Source organism: Larimichthys crocea, chromosome IV, assembly GCF_000972845.2.
Source record: "Larimichthys crocea isolate SSNF chromosome IV, L_crocea_2.0, whole genome shotgun sequence".
Classification (NCBI taxonomy): domain Eukaryota; kingdom Metazoa; phylum Chordata; class Actinopteri; family Sciaenidae; genus Larimichthys; species Larimichthys crocea.
The window spans coordinates 2839163-2857577 of record NC_040014.1 but is presented as its reverse complement, the minus strand read 5'-3'; the positions used below and the strand labels follow the sequence as shown (position 1 = coordinate 2857577).

Genomic DNA, 18415 nt, shown 5'->3' with positions numbered 1-18415 from the left:
ATGCACAATGCCTATTTAAACCCATGAGCGGAAATGCCATGTCATTTGATAAAAAGCCATAATACTGAATGCCATCTTAGGTGGGCAGCAGTCATAATGTGTCAGAATTACTAGAAGTTGATGGAAACGCGCTGATTCATATTGAATTGTTGATTTTTTACAACTTTTTCATGGGAAGTATGACTATGAAAAAAAGACTGCGGAAGAGAAGAAGACATGCAAGTGGTCTGGTTGATGCATCATTAGCAGCTGTCCGGCCTCTTAGTTATTAAACTGAGAAATTGCTCTGCAATTCACAGCGTAATGAGGGGAAACTGGGGAGGAATATCAAACAGTCCCGACTTCACAGAAGTGACATTTGGAAATGTGAAAACATTAGAATAATCAAGAGTAAAAATCTTTGAGCATCTTCTGTAAATACGTTTCTTGTCGTGTACGATTGGAGGCTCGCACGTTCATGCCGACTGTGTGTGTTTCTAATTTCCCCTCATTTCTCAGGCTTGCCTTCCCCTCGACTTCCCGGCAGCACACAAACAGGAAGGCAGGGCCCTTTGTCTTCCTGGTTTGTTGCGCTGAGGGACTTGTAATATAGAACATGGAAGTAAACATGCAGAGGAAATACAAACTTGCACTGTCTTATCCTGTACACAGGTACAAGTTTGATCCTGGATTATGTAGTATGATGCTGGATGATGCAGAAGCACATCTGTCAAACAGATGTTAATAAAAAAATGAATAAAAAATGGACAAATATCCTGAAACTCCTGCACAACGGAATCACGAGGAAACTCCCAAAATTGGGAGTACAGACAGACCGACTACATCCTGTAAGCATAAATCATAAAATAAAACAACACTGAAACACACTCAACAACACTTCCTTGGATAACAAACAGGAATCCACATTAATTAATGAGACTAGACAGAAGTCACCCACACGTTTCTCCTCCTCTGACATAGTCTGAACGGTGCGAGCAGCTCCCTCCCTTTCAACTCTTGAGTGCAGTCGGATGTACAGTATGCAGTGCTGGATGAAACATCTTGAAGGATTTATTAGTGTCAGCATGTGCCTCGGGTGAAGAGAAAACATAAGATGTTGTTTACAGTCACTTTCGTGTAGACCTCCTGAAGCCACTGCTTTTTTTACTGCATCTTTGAAGAACATTTTGACAAAAGATCCTAAATAAAGAAGAACCTCTACGCAGTCCACTCAACTCAATTCTGTGTGTTGAGCTGAAGCAGCTTCTCTTATCCATGTTTGGAACTCGGTTTTCCTTGTTTATTCAGCAAAATCTGTGCTGCCAGTAATCCAGACGTTGCGCTGCCTCCCTGCATGCTCTTCTATGTGATTTTTCTTTTTTTTTCCTTTTTTTCTTGGAATCTTTCAATATTTGATATGGCAGACTCTGTGAAAACTCCCCTGCTGTTGTTAATGTCATCCAGACCTGAAATCCAGTGGACATTCTGTACATTTCTTGCTGTGCTGAGATGTTTCAGAGCCTGCTTTCATGTCACTCACTTCGTTGAGTTTCTTTTCGAGGATAGACATTATGCGGTCCTGCTTGTCCTGATGTGTTACTAATGCTGCGTCTGTCCTGACATCTATCAGATTCTGTTTCTGGATGTCTGATGGCCAGTGGGAGTATGTTTCAGATCTGACAGCCATGTTATTGTTCTCAGTAATGTCTAATGTTTTGATGTAACTGACTTTTTTTCCTTAGCTGAGCAGATAAGAGAGCACACATCTAGACATCCATCAGGCTGTATCGAGGGAGTTCCATTTTCAGACTCATAAATACACTTTTTATTTAAATTTACTTCCTTTCAACAGTATGTCACAGGCAGAGCCCACTGTCCAGCCCACCATGCTGTCAATCATCACTCAGTCATCATCCTTTATTTGCAAGTTTTATGTCCAAAAAAAGAAGACTTCTAAAAGCAATGTACTCCATATGAATATGAATCCAAGCCACCACAAAACCATTGCCTTATTATACTTTAGGCCCCCACTGACCAGTTAGAAGCAAGATCTTCCCTGTGCCAAGCAATCTGTGGAGCTGAACGATATCCCAACCAATCTGTTTTCTGTTTGTTTTTGTTTTTACTAAAAAAAAAAAAAACAGATTACTATCAAAAGTTTGTCCATTGTGTTACTGTTTGCGGTTGTTGATCGAAGATGCACTTAAACAATTTTAGACATAGCATTTTGTTTGACAGCAGTGGTCCTTTGGGAGGCAGGGGAGGCCTAATGAAAGAGACTATCCTGTTACGTTTAGGAAATTGTAGGATCCAGTGTTTTGTGAGTTTTACCGTTGCTAGAAACCAAACGACAGGATATTTTGGCATCTGATCCTTTGAATTAGATTTTTTTTTTCAATCTGTCTTGTGGGTAGCTAAACTTTATGCCCTTTATATGTTACATTCAAAGAACTCCTTTAAGGAAATGTAAGCACTGATGACAGTCATGTCATCAGGCCCTTCAATTTAGCTTGTTTTATTACATGAAACTTGTAATTTTCTTCAAGGCTTATTGTAAACCCTGTACATCTTGCTGTTGATAACTACTGTGCAAAGTTGAAGTATGCATTTACAAGGAAGTAAGAGATATAAGATACTGTTTTGATTGTCATCATCATATCTTCATGTTGTGAAAGGTATGCAAATCTATATCTCTGTTTTGAATTCTGCTGACATACAGACCAACACTGTTTGCCAACATCGTGGTTAGACATTAGGTATCATTCCGAGAGATAAAAGATCAATGAGACATTTCCCCAGCCATTAAAGCGGGCCAAAGTCAACTTCTCATCTCTCTTCTTCAGATAGTATCAACATCTTCAGTGATAACTCATGCAGTCTGATAACAAAGAGCTGTAAAGCGGTGTTATAAATACCATATTTAGCTTGCTGCTCGGTGAATAGGGTACATTTCAGGTTACGATCATTATGTAACCTACAGCGCTGCTGCTGTGCTTTGGCATTGATTTTTGCACTCCCACATACTAAATGTGTCGGGGTTCACGAATAAATCATTATGCGCACAGGTAGTGAGAGGCAGAATAAACAAATGTGTAATTATCACATAACACCAAGGTCCAATCAGTGATAATAGACTTGTTTTTCCATGAGCACTAAATGCTCCTTTAACTCCCATGACCTTTGGTAGACAGATGGAGGGCAGAAAAACACGGCAATCTCTCGTTGTATTAAATATAATGATGCCAACAGACACAGTTCTCTGCATATGCTTTCGTTTGTGTGTTAATCATGTCTAGGAGTGTTGCGTGTGCACCTGTACGCACATCAGCAACAAATGTGAGTGTGTGTGGAGCATTTCTGTGTCTCCCTCCGTTCATACATGTGTATTTGGCACTTGATACTGTCTGTCTGCTTGTCACATTTTCAATTTGCGCACCACGCGCCCTGAGCAAAGTCTGAATAATGGAACTGGCGGCACATTGGTGTCGGGTGAGACACCGCCACCACAAAACTAGCCGGCCGGCTGTTGTATAATCATCAGGCTCATACACACGTGCTTTGCCTGTGTATCACAATACATGGAGCAGATGGCAGGGAGGGTGTTAAATAAACACAAATAAATGCTCATAATTAGCTCGGGTTACAGGCAGCTGCTGCTGCTCGTTTTCGCCTTCGACATAGACGTTCGATAAAAATCACACCTTGGCCAACTCTTTGCATAGAAGGGTGGAAAACAAATCTCAGCGCGGAGGATGAACACGTGTCATGTTTTACACAATGCGGTGGCTCAGATCTTCATAATCACTCACCTGGGTGGTACATGCTAAATCTAAAATGCATTTAATCACAGCTGGCAGGACAGAGATGGAGAGCCTTTTGAATACCATACATATGTATATATGTACACAGATTATTTAAATATACATGCATTTGAGCACACATGCACACACGCACACACACAAAAGTGTTCACAGATTGCTTCTGCAAAAAGCAACTGGAAAGGCATTAGGCCGTGGCGGCTTTGTCGCTCTGGCATTAAGCACTTGTCCTGATGCCTTTGTCTCTGCGGGAGAGGAGATCTTTACTTGACAAGCATTAATAGTTAGGGACTAAATGTTCCAGGGCCTCTAGATGGTTTCATAATATTTAGCACAAAACTGTCACATAAATGATTAACTCCTTCCTGGGCGAGCCTCCTGCTCCCTTTGCGAGAGGAAGCGAGCAAAGCAGGTGAGTGTGTGAGTGGGTAAGACAACCGTGACGTACAGAAACGATGTCTTCATCACCTCAAGCTCTGTTTTGTTTTGTTTTGACTACCAGCACAAAATCTGAAGAATTCTTGCATTTCAAAAGGTGACAACTAGCAAATATCTGGCTTTTTTTTTTTTTTTGCTCGATACATGACTCATGAAAGATCAGTGATTTTTCTGTCCATCAGCTATTCAATTGCTCATATCGGGTCCTGCTCTGATGGCTTTTCATGTCGTGTTGATATTTTTATTTCACATCATGCTGCCCCTCTAGTAAACTCAAACTTTGTGAAGCAGGTAATCTTATCAGTATGATTCATAAAGGTCTGGCTAACTGAACCATACAGCCAATACCGTCTGATAAATAAGAGATATGTCAATGCTGAGCCATCGGGTTTCGACTTTGACTGTGCCCCTCTCCCCTCCTCTTACGATCTCTTACTGGCTCCGCTGCCTTCTCTGGATTACTGTGTCGTTCCCCATCCTCATTTCAAAGTCATGGCACCACGGCTGCATGGCCTCGTTAGTCAATTAACTCAATGTCACTGACTATAATGGTCTTATGGACATGGTGCCCCTGTGGCGTTTGGAGCGCTCTTTCACACAGACTCTACTCTATCGCACAGTCCCATTGACTGGGCCGTCTGCATGGTCAGGCACTAAAAGGTCAACTTTCTGCAACAGTTCCCCTGCTAATGCCCCAGGTCTCTCTGCGCCCCAGGTCCATGGATGGTGGGTTAGAGGATGAGTGAATTCTTATAACTTCGATCTTATTTTCAATAGATTCTCCCATCATTGTTGTTGTTCAATGCAACATTGTACTCACCATGTCACTTGTTGAGCAGTTACATTATCGGGTTTTTCACAAGTCCTTCTGTTAGCCAAACTTATCTGGAAAAGAGCTAAAATGATTACTCAGTCTGCTGGGTTATTTACAATCTCTATGATCGTCTTACTGCTAGGAATGATGACTAAAACAATGACCCATTAAGTATGAAACTGATTTTGCTCAAACAGAAAACAACCACTTCGACCCTCACTTGGACTTTGAGACTTCTTCCTTCTCGACTGTTGTCCTGTTTGTTTGGTAAAACAGGGGCTAAAGCTTTAGTGTCGCCACAGCGACCACAGTCTGCTCCTCTAGGGCCGCCAGCTTCTCAGACCAGCACTGTGTCCCGACAAGATATTTCCATTAGCCGCTGCATTACCATCACTTCCCGCCTCACTTTCTCCATGCACCTCAAGAAGCGTCTCTCTGAAGGGAAAGCACATGGGAGTTGCAAACGCTTCTCCCCCACTTCAACCTCTCACATCCCAGCATGTACTGGCCTGCATTAGCACACTTGGGTGGGCCTGTTGCTGTGCAGCAGAGACATGTGACATTGGGGAGGTCAGGGCTCTGCCACCTTGACCTCCCCCCACCATACTCATGTGCACATCTTCCACAGACCTTTTTTGACCCTTCGTCCTTTGCCCTACACCCCTCAATTCCCAGTTTGCCCTTCACAAGGGCGTGGCCTGGACGAGCTGGTGTGGCAGGTGCTACATTTCTGACCTTCCACTTCATGAGATCGGCATCAGTGACATTGGATCAAGCACTCGGTTGTGCTCCTGCTCCCTCCCCCCATCGCCAGGCTGGCTATAATGCCAAGCATGTCGGATCACTTCAGCATCAAAATACCGACAGCCTCCTCCCCCTTTCCTCTCTCTTCATCCCCCAACATCCCTGACTGTCTGGCTCTCTCGCTCTCTCTCTCCACTGTTTCTCCTCCTGGGGCAGGGGGACGCTTGCAGTCTGATGATCTGTGGCTGCTGCTGCCCTTCAAATTCCCATCGACGAGGACAGAGGCAACTGACCATAGTGAGAAGAGGAACAGCCAGAACCGCTAGTGACGGCGTCAAGCTCCCAGTCCACTCTGAAATAACACCTGAGCTCCCTCACCACCTACTTAACACACAGGCCAGTGAACAAATACAAAGTGGACTGAGATGGACATGCAGGAACACAGCTGTAACATTTTGATGAATCTCACTACGTTTTAGAGGGATAGAAAATAATACAAAGAAAATAAGAGTCTAATGCCACGTAATCAAACATTGTGTCCCAATGTTCGGACTGCAAACGTGACATGTTACACGTTACTAAAGCCAAGAAAAATGTTCCTGCATTCTTGTGCTGTTGTTCTTCATAGTTACCAAAGCAGCAATGGATGTTGCAAGCAAAGCATAACAACGAGAAAATGCATGGTTCCGAGAGAAAATAAGACTTGATAAATAAATCACAGAAATTGGCCTCTTCCTTTGGTCTGGCCTTGTCCAAATATCTGGCCCTGCTGCCGTTAGCTGATCCAGATGTTCAATGCAAACTTTTAAAGATGCTCCATCATTTTTAATGAAAAGAGGAAAAACAAAAGAGGCAGCTTAACTGATGGCATTTCTAAAACAAAAAAAAAAAGGGGGGGAGTGGGAGTTTTTTATTTTCTTTTTTATTGAGAGTAAATAATTTTTTTTCTGCATTTTATTTTGGTGATTTATCCCTGCCTGCGGTGTACTTTTCTGCACACAAAGAACACATTTCCCACTGTTTGTTTGCACAGTGGAGCGCAGTGTGTCTTAAGCCAGCAGTCCGACTGTTCTTTTTGCAAATGTGACACACATGCAATTTCATATCCCGATCCACCATTGTTTATCTGTGGTTAGAGGAGGCCAGTGCCCCTCAACGCTTAGTCGGCCTCACTGTTATAAACATGGCACTCAGGATCTGTCTTAAGCAGTGGGGAAACTGCTGCAGTGAAGTGTCTATCAGCTGGCCAAAGCAGAGGTAGAATCAGGACTGAGATATCTCGGTTCAGACGTTCATTTGTATTCATGACATTCGTTAATTTGCCCACATATTTTAGTGGCATACCCAACGTGCTACACAGTGATTAACATACTGTTCTGTGTTAGGCGTCATGGGGCCTGAAGAATGAGAACTTGCTTATTCATGTTTAATTGATGTTAATAAAATATGCAGGGTTTCTTTTTCCTTTTTTTCCCCCCTTTTCCCTTTCCAGTTGCAAACCTCACACGCTTTACTGTAAACCTCACTCCTCAACGGGTCAGGATCAACTCCGAGGAGAGATGGAATCTGTGGTGGAGGGAAATTTCACCTCATCTGCATAAAACTGCCTCTGAGAGGATATGTTATGGACGGGTTAAATATGAGGATGCAACAGAAAATGAATTGAAAACTAAAATGACTGTTCTCTGCTTGAAAGAATATAAAAAGCTCTCTTTGATTTTAACAATGGATACATTTGTATTCAGCTCAAAAATTCATTAGGCATTAAAATATGCTGTACTCCTGGTGATTTGAATGTAAATGTTGTTTCCTTTTCACTACTATGATTCAACTCACAATGATAGCCTTGGAGAATTTGAGATTAGATAAATTCAAGTTCAAGTCTCAACCCTCAACTCTCCCAGCCTCAATTACACTGTGGAAATGACAATGATGAGGGACACGACCACTTCCTGTCTGTCCCCTGTGTCCCTGGGCTGCCTGCTCTGCCTCGCTCGGTGCTGAATTTGAGCTGTAACAATGAGATAGCATTTCACTCTGATGGTGCTGCTGGGGGATTATAGGCTCAAAGAGTTATCAAAGGCTTAGTCGCTCTGATTTCTAGTGACCTGCCGTGGATGGCTGCAGTCACTCTGTGCCAGCGCTGAGACCTCCATCTCTGCAGATGCATCCGAGCTGATGGGGGGCCATGTCACTTTGGGGAATCCCACTGGCAGACATGATGGACAGGTATTATGGGTATTCAGTGAATCCCCCGTCAGATAAAAGGACTAGCATAGAGGTTCTCAGAGAGCAGTACAAGCAGAGGCAAAAATAACAGCATTGGAAATATGCAGGAAAACTCCTATTATTAAACAAAACAAGAAATAAGCACTTCCAACCTACTGGCATTTTAGCTTCTTTGAGTTTTGGTTGCACATAGAGAAAATTGAAATATTAATTAATGTAGGCTTCATTTTGACTTTTTATTATACTTTGGCTTTCCAATAGCTCACTTGTTGTGCAAAAATTACTAAAAAATAAAGCTGTAACCTTATATTAAATAAGAATTTGCTAGCTGTAACCTTTTAAATTGGGAAACATCTGCCAACGCAGTTTTGTAAATTTGCAGTGAAGTTGTTTTCAATTACATGACAGACTTCTCGACAATGAGCCAGCAGGACAGAGATATCATCAGGCCAAATGTTAGCACGCCATTATTGTTCTTATGTTTACACGTATAAGGATACACAAATCCCCTCCAGATAATATCATTTCATTACATTACATTTGAGCTTCTCGCCCCGATTAGAAAGCCTCATTCAATTGTCAGACACTTCAAAACCAGCAGCATGAGGGGCTTGTATATATTGTGAACCACAGCCAGTATATCTCACAGTATCAGATAAGTTTAGTATAAATGAAAGCAGCCAATTATCTGAACAGTTTGGCAGTTCTTATCCCAGTTATGACAAACCCCAGTCCTCTGGCCTCAAGTAAACACTCTACCATTAAAAAGAAAAATGCAGAGATTAGCAGCTTAAGATGAGTCTGGATAGTTGTGGCTTGTGTATTAAAAATAACCTGTAGTGTGCATCCTGAATGAATTGGAGCCAGGGCTCATAATCGGCAGCTTGGCGTCCTCCAGCCCCTCTGGCTCCTGACCTAACAGGAAGCAGCCAGGGAGAGCACGGACTCTGGCCAGCCAATTAGAGCATGGGGAGCACGGAGCATACTGAGGCTAACGAGCTCCCTCTCTGTGACCCTCCTCACCTCTGCAGGACCCTGCGATAGGAAATATGAGGAGTCGGGAGCCACTTTAAATCCATGCCAACCAACACCCCCCCCACCCAACCACTCTCTTTAGCCTTCTTCGGCTCCCCACCCCAACCTCTACTCTCAAACCCTGCTGTGTGACCACAAGGTCTACAAACACATGCTGCCTCTCTCCGGAGGCCCACCACATGGCTTTTTTACTGCCGCGCTGATGCTAAAAAGCAACACACAGAAAAACAATGAGCGCGTACATACACATTCCTTGCACGGGCGCTGGAGCTGTGTCACTTGCATTTCACTGTAGTTTACTCTGGCCTGGTTCTAGGTGGAGAAGCAATGGAGACTCTTTCCAAGTACTCTGAATAGTAAATGGGTTCCAAATTAATTGGCAGGATTTGTGAGGCAGTGAGATAATTCTTCACTGTAATGAAGTGGGACTGCCGTGAACACTAATGTGGTTTGGCTTTAGGTATAATTAGTAGTTATTTGCCTACAAAACTCCACCAATAATGAGTGATGGATCAAAAAAGGTAACCGAGCACCTGGTGGGTTAAACTCAGGCACAGGCAGTGAGAAACTAAAAGGTGGGACAGTCGTCATGCCAGTGCGTTTCCGGCACGCCACTCAGCCACAACTAAAGCCAATGAAATAAAAAAAAGAGGGGGAGCCAATAATAATCATCAACGTCCAACACCCCCACCCCCTTTTCTCTGCAGGCAGAATTGGTCCTGTCATTTGGACCCTCCAAACACAGACCATATGTGGGTTCAGCCCTGGCAATCAGACTGCATTGTGGAGCAGGCGGCTGAGTTCATCAGGAAAAAATTAGCCCGCCGCTCTGCAGGCCTCTCTCCCATTGGCCAGTCACGCGGCCCGCTCTGTTTGAGGGCACCCCAGACATTCCTGCGGATAATCTTTTCCATTCCTCTGCTCAGCTCGGTGAGGACAGACCAAATCACAGCACAAGGCCTGCATTGTGAGGGCCTTTTCAAAAAGCCCTGTTTTCAATGCTGTCTCTCTTTTATGCTTTCCCTCTCTCTCACCTCATACACCACAATTCCAAAAAAGAAAAAACGTTTTTCCCATCATGACTTTTTTTTTCTCATAAAAAAAAAAAAAAGAAAACACTAAATGACTGCTTTTTTTGAAACGATCCTGTGGAAAAGCGAAGTCCCGAACACTACGGTTCTCACAGTCCCTTTCCAGTAAGAGTTTGTTTTTGAAAAGCCCAAACAATGTAAAACCGCTGAAACCAGAGCCTGGCCACATCAGTGTGCGGCCAGGAGTTCAGCAGATCGCTGCTGAATACGGCTCCCCGGGCGAGGCTCGCAAACCTTCCCAGAAACCTCCTGCTTGGTCACCGCTACATGCCTCGCACCTCCCACAGCAGCTTGTCATTGTGGCCGTAGTCGGGCGGCTGGAACGTCGAGATTGGAGGACAATCACACAATCTGGGGACACTGGTGGATTTATAGTAACACGTTCCATAATTAGACCCATGATTATTACAGGGTCTATAAACTTTAGACTCCAGAGCGGCTGTCCAACCTCTGCAGCTATGACTTAACAGTTACTTCACTTTCTCTAGAAGTACACTGTGCTCTTGGCTGCTCAGGGGGCATTTAACACACCACTGAATTGGTTTAACATCTCCTGTAGTGAAATAGCAACAACAAAAGATAGGAGAATCCTTCAATTTTCAACACTTTCACTCCTCCTCTCCTCTCGCCCCTGAATCTGTGGTAGACAAAATAGTCTTATGTGACTCGTATCACAGTGTGCTACGGCTCTTAAAATAGCCATAACACAAAGAAGGAAAACCTTTAACATACTTCAGCAAGACTACACTTCTAATCCAGATGCTTTTAATTGTTCAGGAAACACGTCCACCCTTACTGCAGGCTGTGACAGTAAAAAATGTTGCAATCAATCATGATAGCTCTGTAAAATACACAACGATGGGGGTGGTGTTGGTGGAAAAACTGTGCACCTCAGCGATCATGCTGAAACTTGTCCATGAAAAAGTATTTTCCTGTGAAAGAGCGGGTAGTGGGTTCTCATCTTGTCTCTACTGAGAAAAAATAATAATCCTTGATCTTCCAGATAAAAATAAGATATACAAGATTTGGACCATATTTACTTTCAGGAGGATTAAAAATACAGTAAGATATAATCGCTTCTTTATAAACGTTAGACAAGCATACAAGTTGTTGTTTCTTTAGAAATGTCAGACCATGTGGGGAGATGGGCATTATGTCCCTGCTGCAGGTTCAGGATGAGTGTGTCCCATTTTAAACTTTCACTTTCCTGTTACAGAATGGTCCCTGTAACAACCAGGCAACATTAACCAAAAGTGATTGCTGTCTGGGTATCAAATATGATTTACCAGTGCACTATCTGTCCACATTTCCACTCCTCTTACAGGGTCATCAAGGACGACCGTGATTCTGGTTCTTGAGGGCAAAACTTTCACTGGAATAAGATGAAAAAAAAAAAGAAAAGAAAAAAAGGAAATAGATTTGATCAGTGTAATCATATTGGTAAATTTGATTGCGTCTTTTCTTTTTTTTTTAATTGGCAGATGCATTGGAATGATTTCAATTATGGAAAGACGTTAAAGCAGTTTTGATACCAACTAGAGAGAAAGAGACATGCATGGATTCTCTCTTTGCTTATCAAATTCATATTGTACTCTGGTATAATATTTTAGCTGTTATCTAGAAGTTTTGATATAGAACCTTGATTATTTCTTTGGTTGTGTTAACAGCGTTAAAGAGGAAAAGATGTGCTTTTCCTCTTAGTATGTTATACTTTTCTTGAACATTTAAAAAAAATTAAACATTTTCCCCGATTTTTGTCCTGGTTTGAAAAACAAATTACAAAATTTCATTTCACAACTGGAAAATTTAATATTGACTTGTACCTTTTTAAATCCAATGAACCACTTCACCCAACAAATTACACTAATGCAGGTAAGAGCACTTCAAGTAAGAAAGAACAAAAAAATAATTGAAAAATGAATTAAATCAAGCAAACCAGGAGTCTAGATTATTTTGTAGTGCTGCTCAAAATGAAACAAAAGGATGAAACCCTGAACTAATTCAAAACAAGACAAAGAGGAAAAGCTCCTTCTGTATGAAATTATATTCTCCAACAATAAATGGCAAATTGTTTTGTGAGATCTTCTATATTTATAGGAACCGGTTTGCTCAAAGCTTATTCAGAAACCATCAGAATGAGGAATGAGCCTTCCATGGACAGAGTTTAGTTCAAAGACAGAAAATTGAAAATTATCTAACTTGAAATCAAACAGCTGTTCTCGTGGAGCTGTTTATATGTTTATGTGACTTTGTCTTGCCAAACCAGTCACGCTCCCCTCACATGACAGGCAGCTCAGCTGGTCACAGCACTGACACTGCAAAAGGAGCGAACCTTGGGGATGGAGTGATAAATGTATCAGCATAGACCATGTTCTGCAGGGCTCTGTCTTCTATTCCACTGGCCACATACCAGACGGTTCACTTCAGAATATCCACTGATGTCAGACCCTGCCCGCCTGTGAGGAGAAGGTGGGTGGGTGGGGGGTGATCTCAGAGCACCTCTGTTAACTTGTCCATCAGTGGGGCTCCACATGCAAAGACACCTTCAAGCATAAAAACCGGACTGAATGCTGCCTCCCCTCCAAGAAGGCCTCTAGCCACACCTTTGACCGGAGGCGAGGTGTGAGCATGTGTGTTTGTGCAGCAGAAACAGCCAATACTGACGTATGGCAAAACCAGTTAAAACTAATTATCACAGAAATTTAAATGAGATCCAAACAAACACCTTTCTATGTGGGGGATTTTTAATTAGATAATTTGGTTAAATGCCACACATGCAAATATATTAGTACGACGTGATATCTTAACTGGACCTAATAAAACTTAAACTATATAACTGGTGTCTGGAAAATATAATTTTCAATCTCCCTTTGATGTCTTGAAAACAGATTAAATCAAATTAGATGAGACGTTGTTCTGGATGATCAGGCAGTCTCAATAGGTGCATCAGATCATGAGGCTCCTCATGACTCATTTTTCTAACCTGCAAATAATGATCCATTCTTACAATCTGATAAGAATACACGATAGCATACATAATAATAAATGAGGGCGGGTGCATTCCCCTGTGTTTTACACAGGAACCGGCAAGTATCCAAGTAGCAACAGGTTTGTTTGCACAGTCCGTGTTACCTGAGGATAGGCGGCGCTGATGGAGTGGACACATGCCACTGAAGCAGGAACAAGGCTCGCTTGAGCGACCTCGTTGCATGGGAGGAGCCAACGAGCACTGGGGCTTCAGGAACCCTGTAATGAAAGAGACGAAGGAAAATGAGAGACAGAAAGACCAGATATACTACATATACAACTAGAATTGAAAGAGGGCTTGTGAGCATGCTGATATAACAAAGATCCCAGCTGAAAAAAGGCTGCCAAAATGCCAAAATTGAGAATCTGCCTTGAGGGGCTCTTTGTTTGGAGGTCACAGGGTGAGGAGCGAATGAGTTAAATATATATATATATTCCCACCAGCACTGTACACTCATCAGACCCAGCAAACCTCTCACATTTACAGATCTGTGGCCGACTGGCCGTCACCTTAACCTTCTCAGCAGTGGCACCGCACCAGCTCACTGCTCATGTCAGCTCTGCGGCTGTACCTAGGATGAGGGCTCCGGAAAAGTGGATAGAGCCTGCAGAGTACTGGCTAAGGCTGGACTGGAAGAGGGCAATAAGCGATCGGGCACAGGCCCAAGGTTAGCAGCTCTGTATGGGCAAAATGCCAGATTACGCCATGATGCCTTGAGGGGCTGGACGAGGCCGTCTTACTGTCTGTCTCTGGGGTCAAGGAGGTCATTTTCAATAGGGAAGTCATTATCCAGCACAATGAAGCAACTGAGTAGGCTGCACCCCCTCCGGACCAGAATTAATTCGTCACGGACATTATCCAGCAAACAGGAAGAGCAACAAATAAACCTAGAGTAGATTGCCAAAAATAGAAATGTTTGGGAGAAATATTTTTTGAATTACAGCATTCTAATATTCCACTGTGAAAAACAAGTACATACAAGAGAAAGCTGGAACCAAATGAATAATACTTTGCGAATATGTGTCAATATCTGACGACGGAACACTAATTAACTTTTTTTTAAATTCCTGAATACCTACTGTAGACTTTGTGGCATTTCATTTCATGACTAACACTGTAGCCTGTAGCAAAAGTGGAAACTTCTGTGAGAACTTTTCTTAAAAGGAGGATCCACTCAGGCTTTATCGACTGGGTAGCTCAAGCGGATCTCATAGGCATTGGCAGATCACTGCAAATCCAAACTTTATTCATTCCTCATGAAGACCTTTAGATTTCCAGCAAACATCAAGAGCAGCAGCCGGAGGAGCCCTCCCGCCCCCCAACCACCACTGTGTTTCCGAGCCCATTCAAGCCCCTTTATTGCCACCATGAAAAACATGTCACTCCGGATGAGCTCAGAGAATGACATTTAAAACAGGCAAAGGGATATTGAATTAGTTCCCCATCATAAGCTGTCTGGGATGCTGATACTTTCTGCTTATAAAGGGTGTGCAATTGTGAGTGTGTGCCATGTGCGTGTGCAGTTATGTGTATGTAGGGAGGGAGGAGATGGTGTGTGTGGGGGTGGGGGGGTTCATGCCTGATGCATTCTTCAAAGCTTTGATTAGCATTACGGATGAAGCAGCAACTGACAAAGCAAAGCAAGTCTGGACCAGCAAGAGCAAACACAGACAGACTGAGATCATCCCAAAGATCATGAATTAAAATGAAACAGACGACGAGGGCATTTTGACTGTCTCATTAGACCAGAAGCTTCTAATGTTTGTATCCTATTGTTTACCAAGCACAATAACGCTATTCTTGTTATCAGATGTTGGAAAATGTCATTGCAGTTACTCGCTAAGTTTCACTGCCATCACTAAAAGTATCTTGGAAAGGCATTAGTAAAATGTAGTGGCAATTTAAGAGCTGACTGGATTTGAGTCAAGACCGTGTGTGTGTGTGTGTGTGTGTGTATGTGTGTGTAAGATCTGAATAAGTTTTTTATTAGATTAAGGATTAGCTCACCCCAAAATACAATCAAACTTTGCTTCGCTTGGGTGCAATGTGTCAACTGAGAGTATGACTGGCCAGAATTTGAAGATATGTCATCACCCCTTTACAAGAACTTTGCAATGATGAAGAACGTGATGGTGAAGCTGTTTGATGTTGTGCCATGCATACAAAGAATATAATCCAATAATCCAGATCCAGAACTCGGGTGCACACATTTCAAATTATACAACTAAAGTAAAACAAAAACTAAAATGTCTGACAAGAAACATTTAAAACTTAGAGATAAAAAAAATGGAATTGTAAACTGTGAAAAAAAAGGCTAATTAATGGAGCACATGGAGATAAGAATAAAGGTTAATTAACAGTACTTGTATCCTCAAAGCGCTGACAATTTACACTAAAAAACCTAAATAACAAAAGAGGATTTGCATAGTAGCACTCTTCCCACTTGAGTATCTCAATGCAGAAGGGTTTTTCTCAGTATTCATACATGCGCTCTGTGTGAGGGAGAAAAAATAATCTTTGGAGAGTTTTATAGAATTTTGATTCAAAAAAAAGGTCCTGCCCCATCTACTACAGTCCAGAACATTCCTGCTTGTACAAAGGGGTTGAAGGGCAAACAATGACACATGGTATAGAGCTCTGAGCAATGTCACTGAACATTAAGGCATTAACATATGAGCCCAGGCTCCCAGTCAAGTTGGGCTTTTCCAAAATCAAGAGTAAACTAAGCAGACAGCAGCTCCCCCACTGCAAGCCATCCACCAGAATAATGTTCCCATGGGACGGAGTAATGCTAAAGTATGGCGTTCAAACACTTGGAATTTCAACATAAGCTTGAAGACAGAGTTAGAAAATGGAACAAATTAGTTTGACCCTGAACTTGATCTCAGCACTTCTGAAAGAAGAAACTTCATCCTTTGCCATTTTCAATGTAAACACACAGATCTATCAATTCCATTAAACTGATCATTGTCAGAGAAACCAAATTACAAAAAAAACCTGACAGTCATAAAAACATTTGGAAAACTATGGATTTGAGAGGCATGTATGGTGTATTTTTCCTGTTGGCATTGCAAGTCATTTTCAGTGAAGGGCTTTACTTTTTCAGGCCTTCAACTAAATGATGAAAGTGCAGCAGAAGCCCGGACATGTATGTGCAGGCTCAAGATCTGCTGTCATGACTGGTAAGGCTGGTACATGTCTTGTCATTAAATCATCTCTATCACACTACATCGATGTGTCTCATATGCTTTAACAGGAGCTTCATTACAGAAACGTTTGATCTCTCTCTTCACTCCTAAGCAGCAAGAATCTCATTGGCTTTAATAACCATACGATCCAATCTGTGGGGAACAAGCACAAACGCCCCCCAGCCCCCCACCACCACCACCACACCGGCAGCCAACCAGCATTCATCCTTACTGGACATCACTGGGCATCTGAGCAATGTAAACACGCTGGGGGTTTCCTCATTAAAGATAGGCTGCTAATGAAATCACATCTAGCATTTACAACTTTGTGCTAATGAAGGAAAGCCTTTGAGATGGTCCACTAATGAAAAGGCTTTTTATTGATATAAGGCTAATAAAAGAAAGGCTTAATGACAAGGTTCTAATGAAACAAAGGTGTGTAAATTTGCCATTATAACAAAAGTCACTGATAAGGGCACAGTATTTTCCTCATTTATCACAGATACATCAGTGAGAGTGCTTCCAGACTTTACAAGATCCCACAAACTCAAGTCTTTTGAATGAAATACATTCAAGCATTTATGAGAGTTTAAGGAATTGCAGCCGAGCTCTCTTAAAGCGTAGCGATTGTTCGTGTCCTGTGTTGCCAAGGTGATCCAAGCCCAAGGTTAAAGTTCATTGGGCCCTTAATGCATCTCCCAGGTGCAATAAAGAAAAAAAGCCTTTCCCATGTGGGACTCCAGGGGATAAAGTCCCCGTAGAGCTTGCAGAAGGACGGACCAACAGAGGAGCCATCAATTGCCACGGTTACCGCAGTGAATGCCATTCACCTTCAGCTGTATTCTACAGCCTGCCTCCAAGCTCTACATGAAGGAAAAGAAAGAGAGGGACTAAGTTCTACACCGCCCCCCCTGCACAACAGCCTTGAAGACTTGCGTAGGTTCATGAAGGCTGCATGTCCCTGAGGTATCTATTTTATTGGATCAACAACCTCAATGTGCTATTTTGATGACAAAAGGCTATGAATTACTATTTCTATGAATATAAAAATACATGTTGAATACATGCAATAATTTTTTATACTGCAGTGACGACATGTCATGTTATCAAGTATGTGCTGAAATGGTTAGTCCACTTTAGAAATGCATCTTTACTGTTTTATATCAGTATTTCATTGGATGTGGATTTGGATATAAGTATTTCTAACACATTGTGTTTGTTTTTCATTGTTTTCCTAAATCAAGTACAACACTTAATGATGTTTGCTTTTCCCTAAAGAGAGCTAATCCCATGCAGCACAGTCTCATTACACTAACAACTACACTTTGACAAAGCCTGATACAACTCGACTTTCTCTTCACTTCAGTGAGCTCTCCTGCATGGAGCTAAAACACACTACCCATCAGCTGATAATCAAAACACGCCTCATCTGAGCGTTGCATCCTTCTCTGATCCTGATCATCAGCATGGAAAGCATCCAGCCTGCTCCCAAGCATATCTGCTCCATCAGCAAAAAGTCTTCCCTCCCCCTAGATGATATCCATTTTGAAGGGGAAAAAGACACTTTTAAACATGCCTCAGAGCTCTTATTTATCTCAATCAGAACAAAGCCTGAGAAGATCTATCACGACAACAAAGCAAACCTCATAAAGATAACTGCAGGCAATGCTTGGATGTTGATCATACTATTATGCTTGATAGAAAAAAGAGCTTTGACGTGTTTTACACACGTGAACCCTTTGTTGTTTCTACATGTTTTTCTCTGCCTTTCTGGATTGATTACATGCCTTCTTTCAGTTTCAGAAAGACTACCTTTGGGTTGAAATTCCACCCTTAGTTACACCCCATTACTGAGACCTTTAGGGTCCCTGAGCAGCCAAACCAGATACAGGACAGGTCATTGGGAACAGGTGAACTGAATCTGAGGACATATGGTGACCCCTTTAGCTTTGAAAGCACGTACAGGCCTCTGCAGTATGTTGCATATTTTATTTGGTATGTTGTGTCAAACCCACAACTGGATGCCTCTTGCATCAAGGTGTAAGGCTTGT

The 18415-nt window shown here is 42.3% G+C and overlaps 1 protein-coding gene across 4 annotated transcripts in view; it reads right to left on the bottom strand.

Annotated features, from left to right (window-relative positions):
• The window catches only part of rxraa (retinoid X receptor, alpha a), a 103749-nt gene that overhangs the window by 63821 nt on the left and 21513 nt on the right, over positions 1-18415 (bottom strand). For all 4 annotated transcript variants that reach the window (XM_019271559.2, XM_019271558.2, XM_019271561.2 and 1 more), the window contains exon 2: positions 13281-13394. In XM_019271559.2, coding sequence (XP_019127104.1) covers positions 13281-13394 — 114 coding nt within the window. The remainder of the gene's footprint in view (positions 1-13280; positions 13395-18415) is intronic.